The sequence below is a fragment of the Colobus angolensis genome, unplaced genomic scaffold (genome assembly GCF_000951035.1).
Source record: "Colobus angolensis palliatus isolate OR3802 unplaced genomic scaffold, Cang.pa_1.0 Scaffold52, whole genome shotgun sequence".
Taxonomy (NCBI): domain Eukaryota; kingdom Metazoa; phylum Chordata; class Mammalia; order Primates; family Cercopithecidae; genus Colobus; species Colobus angolensis.
This window is the reverse complement of record NW_012118710.1, coordinates 3,110,940-3,124,155: the sequence shown is the minus strand read 5'-3', so window position 1 is coordinate 3,124,155 and position 13,216 is coordinate 3,110,940. Positions and strand designations below refer to the sequence as shown.

The window sequence follows — 13,216 nt, the reverse complement described above, 5'->3', positions numbered from 1 at the left end:
TACCTAGGAATCCAACTTACAAGGGATGTAAAGGATCTCTTCAAGGAGAACTACAAACCACTGCTCAGTGAAATAAAAGAGCATACAAACAAATGGATGAAAATGTCATGTTCATGGATAGGAAGAATCAATATCGTGAAAATGGCCATAATACCCAAGGTAATTTATAGATTCAATGCCATCCCCATTAAGCTACCAATGATTTTCCTCACAGAATTGGAAAAAACTGCTTTAAAGTTCATATGGAACCAATAAAGACTCCGCATTGCCAAGACAATCCTAAGTCAAAAGAACAAAGCTGGAGGCATCATGCTACCTGACTTCAAACTATACTACAAGGCTACAGTAACCAAAACAGCAGGGTACTGGTACCAAAACAGAGATATAGACCAATGGAACATAACGGAGCCCTCAGAAATAACACCACACATCTACAGCCATCTGATCTTTGACAAAGCTAACAAAAACAAGAAATGGGGAAAGAATTCCCTATTTAATAAATGGTGCTGGGAAAATTGGCTAGCCATAAGTAGAAAGTTGAAACTGGATTCTTTCCTTACTCCTTATACGAAGATTAATTCAAGATGGATCAGAGACTTAAATGTTAGACCTAAAACCATAAAAACCCTAGAAGAAAACCTAAGTAATACCATTCAGGACATAGGCATGGGCAAGGACTTCATGTCTAAAACACCAAAAGCAACGGCAACAAAAGCTATAATTGACAAATGGAATCTAATTAAACTAAAGAGCTTCTGCATAGCAAAAAAAACTACCATCAGAGTGAACACACAACCTACAGAATGGGAGAAAATTTTTGCAATCTACTCATCTGACAAAGGGCTAATATCCAGAACCTACAAAGAACTCAAATTTACAAGAAAAAAACAAACAACCCCATCAAAAAGTGGGCAAAAGATATGAACAGACACTTCTCAAAAGAAGACATTCATACAGACAACAGACATGAAAAAATGCTTGTCATCACTGGCCATCAGAGAAATGCAAATCAAAACCACAATGAGATACTATCTCACACCAGTTAGAATGGCAATCATTAAAAAGTCAGGAAACAACAGGTGCTGGAGAGGATGTGGAGAAATAGGAACACTTTTACACTGTTGGTGGCATTGTAAACTGGTTCAGCCATTGTGGAAAACAGTATGGCAATTCCTCAAGGATCTAGAACTAGAAGTACCATATGACCCAGCCATCCCATTAATGGATATGTACCCAAAGGATTATAAATCATGCTGCTATAAAGACACATGCACAAGTATGTTTATTGTGGCACTATTCACAATAGCAAAGATTTGGAATCAACCCAAGTGTCCATCTGTGATAGACTGGATTAAGAAAATGTGGCACATATACACCATGGAATACTATGCAGCCATAAAAAGGGATGAGTTCATGTCCTTTGTAGGGACATGGATGCAGCTAGAAACCATCATTCTCAGCAAACTATCGCAAGAACAGAAAACCAAACACTGAATGTTCTCACTCATAGGTGGGAATTGAACAACGAGAGCACTTGGACTCTGGAAGGAGAACATCACATACAGGGGCCTATTATGGGGAGAGGAGAGGAGGAAGGGATGGCATTGGGAGTTATACCTGATGTAAATGACGAGTTGATGGGTGCTGACGAGTTGATGGGTGCAACACACCAACATGGCATGAGTGTGCATATGTGACAGACCTGCACGTTGTGCACATGTACCCTAGATTAAAGTATAATTTAAAAAAAAAAAAAAAGAGACAGAGAAATCCTCAGTGACTTTGAGCACAGATTTTGTAGGTATGACACCAAAAATATGACCCCAAAATGTGATAAATTGGACAACATAAAAAATTTAGGACTTTTGCTATTCAAAAGCCACTGTTAGGGGAATAAAAGGGCAAGCCACTGCTTCTTAACAAATATTTGTAAAATATACACCTGATAATGTGTTTGTATTCAGAATATATAGTGAATCCTTGAAATTTAATTTAAAAAACCAACTCTATAGAAAAGGGGGGCAAAATAAGTATATGTAAAGATGCCCAACATCATAGGTCATCGGAGAAATGCAAATTAAGATCACAAATAGATGCTACTCATTCCTTTAAAAATTGCTTACATTTAAAAGGGCTGACCACATTAACTTTGGCCAAGATGTGGGGGTAGGAACCATATACTGATATTTAAAACAAAATTTAAAACACTGATATTTAAAACAAATTTTATAGTTTCAGAGATTCTTAAGGAGGTAAATATAAATCACCATATAATACAGCTATTAACACTATTTACCCAATAGAATAGAATGCTGATGCCCATACAAAGCCTTGGGTATAAATGTATATAGTAACAATTTTTGTAATAGATAAAATCTGGAAACAATAAATATAAATCAAAATGTATACAGTAACCATTTTTGTAATAGATAACACCTGGAAACAATGTAAATATAAATCAACAGATGGCTAAACAATGTGTAGTCTCTCAATACAGTGTAATACTATCAAACAATAAAAAGAAACAAACTTGTTATGTACACCAATATGGATGAACCTCAACATTTATGCTAAATGAAACATGTTAGACTATAGAGAATACATATTGTCTTGTTCTATTTACATATAAGTATAAAAAATGAAAGCTAATTTATAATGAAAGAATACAGATCAGATTAGCGGCTGCTTGTGTGGGGAATGGCAACATGGCAGGATTAGTGGGCATGGGAAATGTGTGTGGATTATGGATATATGCATTGTTTGCATTTTTATGGTTTCATGGCGGTATACATATAACAAAACCTATCAAATTATACACCTAAAGTGTGGGCATTTATTTTATGTCAATCATCTCTCAGTAAAGCTGTTAAAACAACAAAATTAAAATAATTTCTGAAAGAATTTACACTATTTTGTTGCCAACTCTTAGGCACTAGTTAAACCCATTCTATTATCAAATAAAATTTTATAAACACTTTACATTAAGTGAAAAAACTAACACATCAAAACAAAAAAAATAGAATGCTTGCCTTATATTTAAAATGTTTGCCTTATATTTGTGAGGGTTAATATTTGTTTATATTTGTGAGATTATATTTGTGACATTTCATTCAACTGTACAGTGGTGTCTGCATTTCATTTTCCATGAAGAATAACTAGGGAAAGAAGAAAAATACCAAAGATAAGTAAAAATGAAGACACTCATTTACTACTAATAGGAATATGATGGTTACAACCACTTAGGGAAATCATTGGAAATATTTACTAATGTTCAATATGATAATATGCAAGCATTGACACTTCCCATGTATGCATATGTCTGAGAGATTTTCAAACACAATGTTGACCAAAAGACATGCTGTAAAATATTCACAGCAGCACTCTTCATAATACCTCAAATTTCAAACTACCCAAATGTCTGTCAGAATATCAGAAATTAATACCTGCTGTTTCATTTATTTATTTATTTATTTATTTATTTATTTAAGACGGAGTCTCGCTCTGTCGCCCAGGCTGGAGTGCAGTGGCGCGATCTCGGCTCACTGCAAGCTCTGCCTCCCAGGTTTACACCATTCTCCTGCCTCAGCCTCTCGCAGTAGCTGGGACTACAGGCACTCGCCACCACGCCCGGCTAATTTTTGTATTTTTATAGTAGAGACGGGGTTTCACCGTGGCCTCGATCTCCTGACCTCGTGATCCATTCGCCTCAGCCTCCCAAAGCGCTGGGATTAACACCTGCTATTTCTACGCAAAGGTATAGTATGCATCAATTAGAATAAGCATTTTACAACTATAAGCAACAACATCTGTGAATTTCAAAAGTCAGTAATAATGAACAAAGTCAGAAAACAATGTGTATGCAGTATAATTCCATTTATATAACATTTAAAATCTGTCAAAAATGATCCACGCTCACCCTATTCAATAAATGGTGCTGAGAAAGTTGAATAGCCACATGCAGAAGAATAAAAATATGTATTTCAACTTATACAAAAATTAACCCAAGACGGATTAACAACTTAAATGCAAGACTTGAAAGTATAAAAATTCTTACAGAAAACCTCCGAAATCCTTTTCTGGACATTGGCATAGGCAAAGAATTTATGACTCAAACACCTCAAAAGCAAATGCAACAGAAGTAAAAATGGACAAATGGGACTTTTTAATTAAACTAAAAAGTGTCTGCAAAGAAAAACTAATTATCAACAAAGTAAGCGGACAACCTACAGAATGAGGGAAAATATTTGCAAACTATATATTAACAAAGTACTGTTATCCAGAATCTACAAGGAACTAAAAAAACTCAAAAAGAAAAATATGAACAACCCCATCAAAAAATTAGCAAAAGACATGGACAGACACTTTACCAAAGAAGACAACAAGAGGCCAAAAAACGTATGAAGAAATGATCAGCATCACTAATCATCAGAGAAATGCAAATTAAAACTACAATGAGTTATCATGTTATCAGAATGGTTAGTATTCAAAAGTCATAAAACAACAGATGTTGGTGAGGATGTGGAGAAATGGGAACACTTGTATACTGTTGGTGGAAATGTACATTAGTACTATCACTATGGAAAACACTATGAAGATTTCTTAAAGAACTAAAAATAGAACTATCACTCAATCCAGGAGTCCTACTACTGACTAGCCACCCAAAAGAAGAGAAATCAGTATACATCATATGTTCATTGCAGAACTAGTCACAATAACAAAGTTATGGAATCAGCCTAAGTGTCCATCAATGGAGGACTGGATAAAGAACATATATATATACACACACACATATTTATCATGTGATATATATTGATATCATATATATGTATCAATGGAGGACTGGATAAAGAACACATGGTGCATATATATATATGTATATATATATATATAAAATATTTTCTCCCATTCTGTAAGATTGTCTGCCTACTTTGTTGGTTATACCATATGTGTGTGTATATATATATACCATGTGTTTTTTATCCAGTCCTCCATTGACGAATACATATTTATATCTCTTTATGCATACATCATGGAATACTACTGAGCCATAAACAAACAAACAAAAAAAAACCCAGCAACATGGGAAAGGCATTAACCTAAGTGAAATAACTCAGAATCAGAAAGCCAAATGCTCATGTGCTCACTTATAAGTGGAAGCTAAACAATGGGTACCATTGGACATTCACACTGGAATAATAGACACTGGGGACTCCAAAACGTTGGAAGGTGAAAGAGATACGAAGGGTGAAAAATTACCTATTGAATACAATGTACACTATTCCGATGATGGGTACACTAAGAGCCTACACTTCACCACTACACAACATATCCATGCAGCGAAACTGCACTTGTACCTCCTACATCTATTTTTCAAAGTGTATACAATATCAAAAGATACAAGTATAGCTAATGTGTCTATATTAATAGCAAGTCAAAATGAAAGGAAAATAAGATTCATGCTGTTAGAGGCAAAATTAGTGATTTTCTTTGGGAAAGATAGTGTCTGGTAAACTAAGTTGGGGAGTTATGTTTCCAAAATTTGTTGCTGGTTACACGGTCTTGTTCAATGTAAATGTATTTTGAGCTGTACAACTTTATGGCACAGATTTTTGTTACTATGTTATATACATTAATAAATTTCACTAAATAATTAAACAAACCATGACCTTTGTAACTTTTGGAGAGGAGAAAGGATTAGGAAATGTCCCGCAGTGCTTTGGAATTATAACAGGATCTTTTTTGAGACCTGGAGTGTGGGAATGTGTATGTTCTTTAGTTAACACATTACTCATTTTGCTAATGTATTTACATATTGTATACTTCTCAGAATTGTGTGATATCTCAACTTTTTAAGTATAGAAAAATAACCAAAGGGAGTAATATGCTTATAGAATGTCAGTGAGTGGAAAGATACACACATAACCACATGCACATAGAGGCACATGTAATATATAGATGTATAGATATAGATGCAGATATGAGCATAGGTATAAATATGAATTTTCTTTACATGCATAGAACATAGACACTAGATAGAGAGAAATGAGTCATTTATAAATGGTTCTCTCTAAGGAAAAAAACTGATTTAGCAAGCGAGTGGGATGGTGGTTTCTCAAAGTATACATTTTTAAAAATTGTAACTTAATCCCTATTACTGTATTAACTTTTAAAGTATTGATGTTACAAATAAGCTGAATACAGCAAACAGCACTCTAAACATGTATACAGCAGATTAATATTAAATAAATATGTGTAAACAAATAGAAATCCATGAAAAATATAGCACTGTAGTTTGCATTTATGTTCTATTTTTTCCTAGTAGTTTGCAATGCATTAAAACCTCATTATATATACACATATATGATTAAGGTGAAAAAATATAAATGCATTTAAATATCCACTGAGTCCCCGCTAATTTATGAGATGATTCATTTCTAGGTGAATTTTATACTGAAAAAGGCTACAGTACACACTGGAACAACTGGTTTATTCTGAGTTTCTACATTGTTCTGCCGTTTTTCATAATTTTCACCATTGTGATCTTTAAGAGAAATGAAATAAGGAAATCATACAACAGAGAGAATGCAGAGTGTAAGCGGTAAATATGATATAGAATTAATGTATTAGGCTAAATTATCCTAGTCATTAACCAGTGTCATGCATGTTATATAACATTTTTTAATATTAATTCTTAAATATAGTATTTTAAATCTAATGTAAGTGGTATCTTTATAATTTTGTTTTTCAATAGTTTGTTATTATATTGGGGCAAGCCTAAATTCTGAATGTTCTAGAACTTTTCTTCATGAGTATACTATGCTGTACCAAAGACTTACCAGGTCAGAAAAGAATATAGTTGATACATTATTTTAAGTGCCCTTCTAGTTAGATCTAATTACACATTGGTGTTGGTTTTACTTACCATTTTAATATATCTATTCTTGTAATCTGCTCAGATTTTCTGTTCTTTAAGTCATGTTTGGAAGCTTGTGACTTAAAAAATATGTCCCTTTCTTCAAAATTGTGTAATTTGTTGCACAAAGTTATTCATCGTATTTTCTTGTAATCATTTTAATGTCTGTAGGGTTGGTATTGAATTATTGCACTTTATTCCTAATTTTGTTTATTTGCATTTTCTTTTTTTTTCTTGTTCAGACCTGTTAAAGATTTGTTAATGTTGCTGATATTTTTAAAGATCCTTAAAAGATCCAACTTTTTGTTATAATTATTTTTCGCTAGTGTTATTCAGTTTTGTATTTCATTAATTACAGGCTAATATTTCTTATCTACTTTTTTTTCCTTGCTTGGGGATTGGCTAGTTCTTTTTCTAGTAATTGTAAGGCCAATGCTTACATCATTGTTTTGAGATCTTTGTTCTTCTGATATAGGCATTTAAATCTATAAATTTTCCCTTAGGCTTAGCTTCATTCTATACATTTTGATAGCATATGTTTTCATTTCCATTCAGTTCAAAATATTCTGTTTTTTCTTGTGAATTCTTCCCTTGGACTCATGCATTATGAGTAATAAACTCATAATATTGTTTAATTCCCAAATATTTATAGATTTCCCATATTTTTTGTCTTGTTAATTTCCAACTTAGTTGAGCACAAAATATACTTCATGTGATTTCAATCATTGTAAATTTAAAATCATTTTAAATTTTTCGAGACTTTTTAAATGGCCTAGTATATAGTCTGTCCTGAAGACTGTTCCAAATACACTTGAAGAGAAGGTGTATTTACTATTGTGAATACCCACTGCATGGGTGGGGAGTTCTATAGAATACAGGTAGGTCAAGGTGGTTGATGGTGTCGTTCAAGTCTTCTATATCCTTGCTGATTATTTTTGTCTAGTTATTCTATCAGCTTTATATCACTTCATGGAAGTATAATTGACATACAAATATGTATACATACTTAATATATACATCTTGATGAGTTTGGAAATAAGTATTCCCCTTTAAACCATCAACACCATCAAGGCCATAAATATATCAGCTCCCAAAATTTCCTCCCAAACTCTTTATTACTATTGTTGTTTTAACAAGGTAAGAACATTTGACATAGATCTACCCTGTTAGCAAATATGAAGTATGCAATACAGTATTGTTAGCTATAGGTACTGCGGTGTATAGTAGAGCTCCAGAATTTATCTTGCATAACTGAATCTTTGTACCCTTTAACCATCACCTTCCCATTCTCTGCTCCCATATCCCTTGGCAACCACTGTTCTACTCTCTACTTCTATGAATTTGATTATTTTTGAGCCCACATATACTTAAGATCATGCAACTTTTGTCTGACATATTTCACACAAATTTTGTCTGGCATATTTCCCTTGGCATAATGTCCTCTACGTCTATTCATGTGATAACAAATAAGAGAATTTTCTTCATTTTTAAGGATGAGTAATATTCCATTACATACATTTGGCACATTTTCTTTATCTATTTACCCACGATGGACATTTAGGTTGTTTCCATATCATAGCTATTGTGAACAATGCTACAGTGAACATGGTCATGCAAATACCTCTTCAAGTTCTTGATTTCAAGTCCTTTGAATTCATACCCAGAAGTGAGGTTGTGGCATCATATAGTAGTTCTATTTTTCATTTATGAAGAACCTTCATACTGTTTGCATAATGGCTATACCAATTTACATTTCCACCAACAGTGTACAAGAGTTCTTTTTTCTTCATATCTTTACCAACCTTGCTCTCTTTTCCCTTTTTTCAATAACAACCATGTTAACCTAAGATGTGAAGTAAGCCATTCTAAGTAGAAAGTAGTATCACATAGTGGTCTTCATTTATGTTTTCCTGATTATTGGTGATATTAAGTACCTTCTGATACCTGTTATTCAATTCTATGTAGTCTTGAAGAAATGTCTATTAAGCTGCTTTGACAATTTTTAAATCAGGTTGTTTGCTTTCTTGCTATTCAGTTGTATGAGATCTACACACACACATACACACACGGACAAATATATATATGTGTTTGTAGAGACTATGTCTCCGTATGTTGCCTAGGCTTGTCTAAACTCTTGAGCTCAAGTAGTCCTCCTGCCTCAGCCTCTCAAAGTGCTGGGATTACTGGCATGAGCCATGGTGCCTGGCCTCCCACACATATTTTTGATATTATGAAACCCTTTATCAGATATATAGTTTGCAAATACTTTGTCTCATTCTATAGTCTATCTTTTTATTTCATTGATTGTTTCTTTTGCTATGCAAAAGCTTTTTCGTTTAATGCAATCACTTTATTTCTGCTTCTATCACACACACCCCTCACCCCTCACATTCTAATTAGGATGACTTCTTCTTACAGTGGTCGTAACACCCACCTATTAGCTTATACCAATTGCAGGCTGATTGCTAAATTGTTTTCAACATGCCTTGGAGCATAAATTGCTCCATAGTCTGATCAATTAAATCCAAGTGATTTTGCAAAAATAGTCTTTGAACCTAGCCCTTGAAGCTTATTTCTTCCCTCTAATCCCCAAAGAACCATCCTTAGTGATCTCTTTCTTTGGTTGTCTTTGTTAAACTTCTAGCTGCTGTATAATTTAGCTTGTTTCTTTTCTTAATTGTTTACCATCGCAGTCTCCACTGATTTTGACAGCATCCTTAGACTCACACTTTCCTATCCTCTGTTGTAATTAAATTATCTTTAAAAAGGTATAGACCAAAATTTTACTCTTGGACATTTATCTCCAAGAAATGAAAATTATGTTCTCTCAGAAACTTGAATTCAAATGTTCGTAATACTTTAATTAATAGTAATGAAAAACTAGAAATGACTTCAATGCTCTTCAATAGGTGAATGGTTACCAAAAGCAGAGTAAATCCATACTATGACATATACTAACTAAAACAAAGCCAGTTTCAAAAGCTGACATACTGTGTGATTGGACTTATATGAAGTTGTTGAAATAGAAAAAATACCAGTATGGGAAAAAGATTAATGATTGTCATGGACTAGGAATTGTGGGAGAGTTTGATGTGTATGTCTATAAAGGGGGAAGGCATCAAAAAGTCTTGTGTTTATAATATAGTTCTGTATCTTAATGTGATTATAGTTATATGCTATTACACATGTGATCATTTGCACACAACTACACACATGCCAGCATAAGATCGTGTATACCTGGTGAAATATGACAAATCTCTGTGAATTGCATCAATATTAATTTTCTGATTTTCATATTATATTATAGTTAGGCAAAATGTTAGCATAAAGGAGTACACAGTATCCTCAGTAAAGGGTACACAGGACCTTCCTGTGCATTTCTTTGAAATGTCCCATGAATATGAAACTATTTCAAAACAGAAAATCAAAAAGCTATTTCATGAACATAAATGTAAAGATAAAGTTATGGAGCTTTTTGAAGAAAACAAAACTTTTGGAGACCCAGAACTATACCAAGAGTTATTTTACATGAGAACAAGTCATGATCCATAAGGAAAATTTGAACTTCATAAAAATATAGAAAGCCATTTTTATAAGGTACTTTCAGCAGAAACAAGGAAATAGTATGACATTAAAAAGTAGATTGGTTAACATTAGGTGACTTCAGGTTATATTTCCCTGCAAATGTTAGAGCAGAGGGCACTTTCTTATCACATAAGCTGACATTGACCTGTGTAAGGATTAGGCTTTAATTCCTCTCCTGATTTCTTGGAAAGTCAGATAAACAACTTAGTTTCAGTTTGGTTACATGGCACATTAGGATGAATGGCTCCATTTTAGTTTGTTCTGTTGGAGACTAGTGTAAGAACTCAGCTCAACAATAACCTCCCATAAATTGTATTTAACAACCACTTTCCCAAACAACCATCTTGCAAAATCTTTCTAAGAGGAGAAATTAACACTCACACTTAAAACTTTTGAATAATTTAATATTACTCTCATAAAAAGTTTATTTACTCACCCAATTAGCTTAAATCTCAAATGTGACATTCTTTCTGTAGTTACTTTTCATAGAGAAAGACATTATTTTAACTGCATTCCCAGGGAAAGTTGTGTACATCCTAAAAATGAATTTGTAAAGTATTTCTAGCTATGACATTTATTCAATATGTCTAGTTTCCTATTAGCCTCTGACCTACCTCAACATAAGGATGGCATCTCTATATTTTGGAAAGAGCTGCTACAAAGGTCCCTGAAATGTCTTCAAGGCCTTTCCCTCGTTGTCTTGGATATTAGCACTTGGCTCCTTTTTAGTTAACAGAGATTTTAATAAAATCATGAGTAACTGTATTATTTATCATGCCTTCAGTGATGTATAGTAGACTTCAAAAATGTGTTCAGGTCATAGAGAGTCAGAAAGTCATTACTCTTTAATAGCAGCACAGTAAATCTTGACACATCAATTATCAAGTATGTGAATTAACAAAATATATAAAAAATAAAGTCTTTAAGGTGTATAGGACTATTTAAATAAATATGACATACAACATATATCACAACCAAAAGCACATGGTTAAAAAATACATACTTCAGTGAAATAAAAATTTTGGCTATTTGGAGGTTAATTTTTTATGTTACTATTGTTTGTAAGTCAAACAAATATTTTATATTTAGAAGGAAGTGTGGAAAAATGAATTGTAAAAGAGCCAACCTTATTTTGTTTCCTTCTACAAACTGGAGAAGACAATCAATATTTGATTTTGTTTTTAAATATTGCATGAAAGGTATATAAGCAAGAGTATTCCACAGAAGGACAACTTAAGAATGTCTGGCCAAAGAAAAAAATTACAAAATTGAAATTAGGTAATTCCATTTTTATATTTTTGAGAACTACCATAGTGTGTTCCACAGTAGTTTTACAATTTTTCATTCTCACCAGCCGTCCAAAAGGGTTCCAGTTTGCCCATATTCTTGCTATGATTGTTATTTTCTGCTTTTTAAAAAAACATAGTAGCCATCCTAATGGGTGTGAGGAGATATCTCATTGTGGTTTTGATTTCCATTTCCCTAATGATTAGTGATATTGAGCATATTTTCTTGTGTTTGTGGACCACAGAGGATGGGAGGTTGTTGAATACATATCATTCAATGAGGAGTTATTCTTTACTGAGCACAGAAGTTCATTTTTGCAAGATGAAAATGTTTCTGGAGAGAGATGGTGATAGTTTCACAGCAATATGAATGTACTTAGTACCACTGAACTGTACACTTAAAAATGGCTAGAATGTGTATTTTACTACATAAAGTATTTTTATAAACTGAATAAAGAAATTGTGAAAAAATTAAAGTCAGCAACCTAAATATTAACTATAAAATGAAAATTATTTCCATGTTAATTCTATTGTTTTCATGTGTGAACGTCATATTAATGGGGAAAAAAATAAAGACTAACCTTTTATTTTGTCTCCCTAAGCTGTAGGTTTTTCTAAGAAACAAAGTATATAAAACTGAATAAATGGATTTTGATTGTTTTTACATAGTCATTTCATAGTTTGCTTGGTAAATTATAAATCAATGCTAATGTATGAAAACATATACATTTATTTTATGTTTAGCTTTTTAGTTGGACTCCTTATAATATAGATAAGTTACCTATAATATAGATAAGAACCAAATTTATCTATAATATAGATAATATAACATCTATAATATAGATAACCAAAGTTATCTATAATAATCTTTGATTTTTAGCAATTATAAAGTAGAAATTCAGTAATAAATATGGTTTAAAATAGGCATTGGCTACTGCTAAACATATTGTGAATTTCTATTTTTTCTGTTTTTCTTCACTATAGTAATTCATCCGCTGCATCAGAAAGCTATGATGTGGAACATTAATATTGCACAGAACTTCCGTAGCAAATAAACTAAAGGAACAAATGTGCTTTATAACCTTATGTTATCCCCGAATGCATTGTAAATGCTAAACTTTTAGAAAATAAAGCCTGCGTGCCTTCCCACGTGCCTCCTCCAACGCATCCGGTTGTGGGTGGGGAGCCCCCTGACTCCAAGTTCCACTAGTCTCTGGGATCCACAGAGCTGGGTCTGGGCCATGCCTTCTAGACTCCACAGTTCTTGGGCTCCGCTCGGCCTCCCCAGCCCTGGCCAGAAGCAGTCCCGTTCCATGCTCAGCAGCCATTACTGTGGCGAGGCCGCTGGCCACGCAATGCTCTCTTGCTGATCCTCTCAGGGCTGGGCCGGCTGACCTCCGCGGGTCATTGCAAGTGAAGAATTTTGCTGCGT

At 33.4% G+C, this 13,216-nt stretch overlaps 1 protein-coding gene across 1 annotated transcript in view; it reads left to right on the top strand.

Annotated features, from left to right (window-relative positions):
• LOC105525145 (disintegrin and metalloproteinase domain-containing protein 18-like) overlaps positions 1–12,931 on the top strand; it is a 39,028-nt gene extending 26,097 nt beyond the window's left edge. The window contains exons 4-5 of the mRNA XM_011960673.1: positions 6,439–6,598; positions 12,769–12,931. Of these exons, the coding sequence (XP_011816063.1) occupies positions 6,439–6,598; positions 12,769–12,811 (203 nt within the window). The 3' untranslated portion in view covers positions 12,812–12,931. The remainder of the gene's footprint in view (positions 1–6,438; positions 6,599–12,768) is intronic.
• Positions 12,932–13,216: the final 285 nt, after the last annotated feature.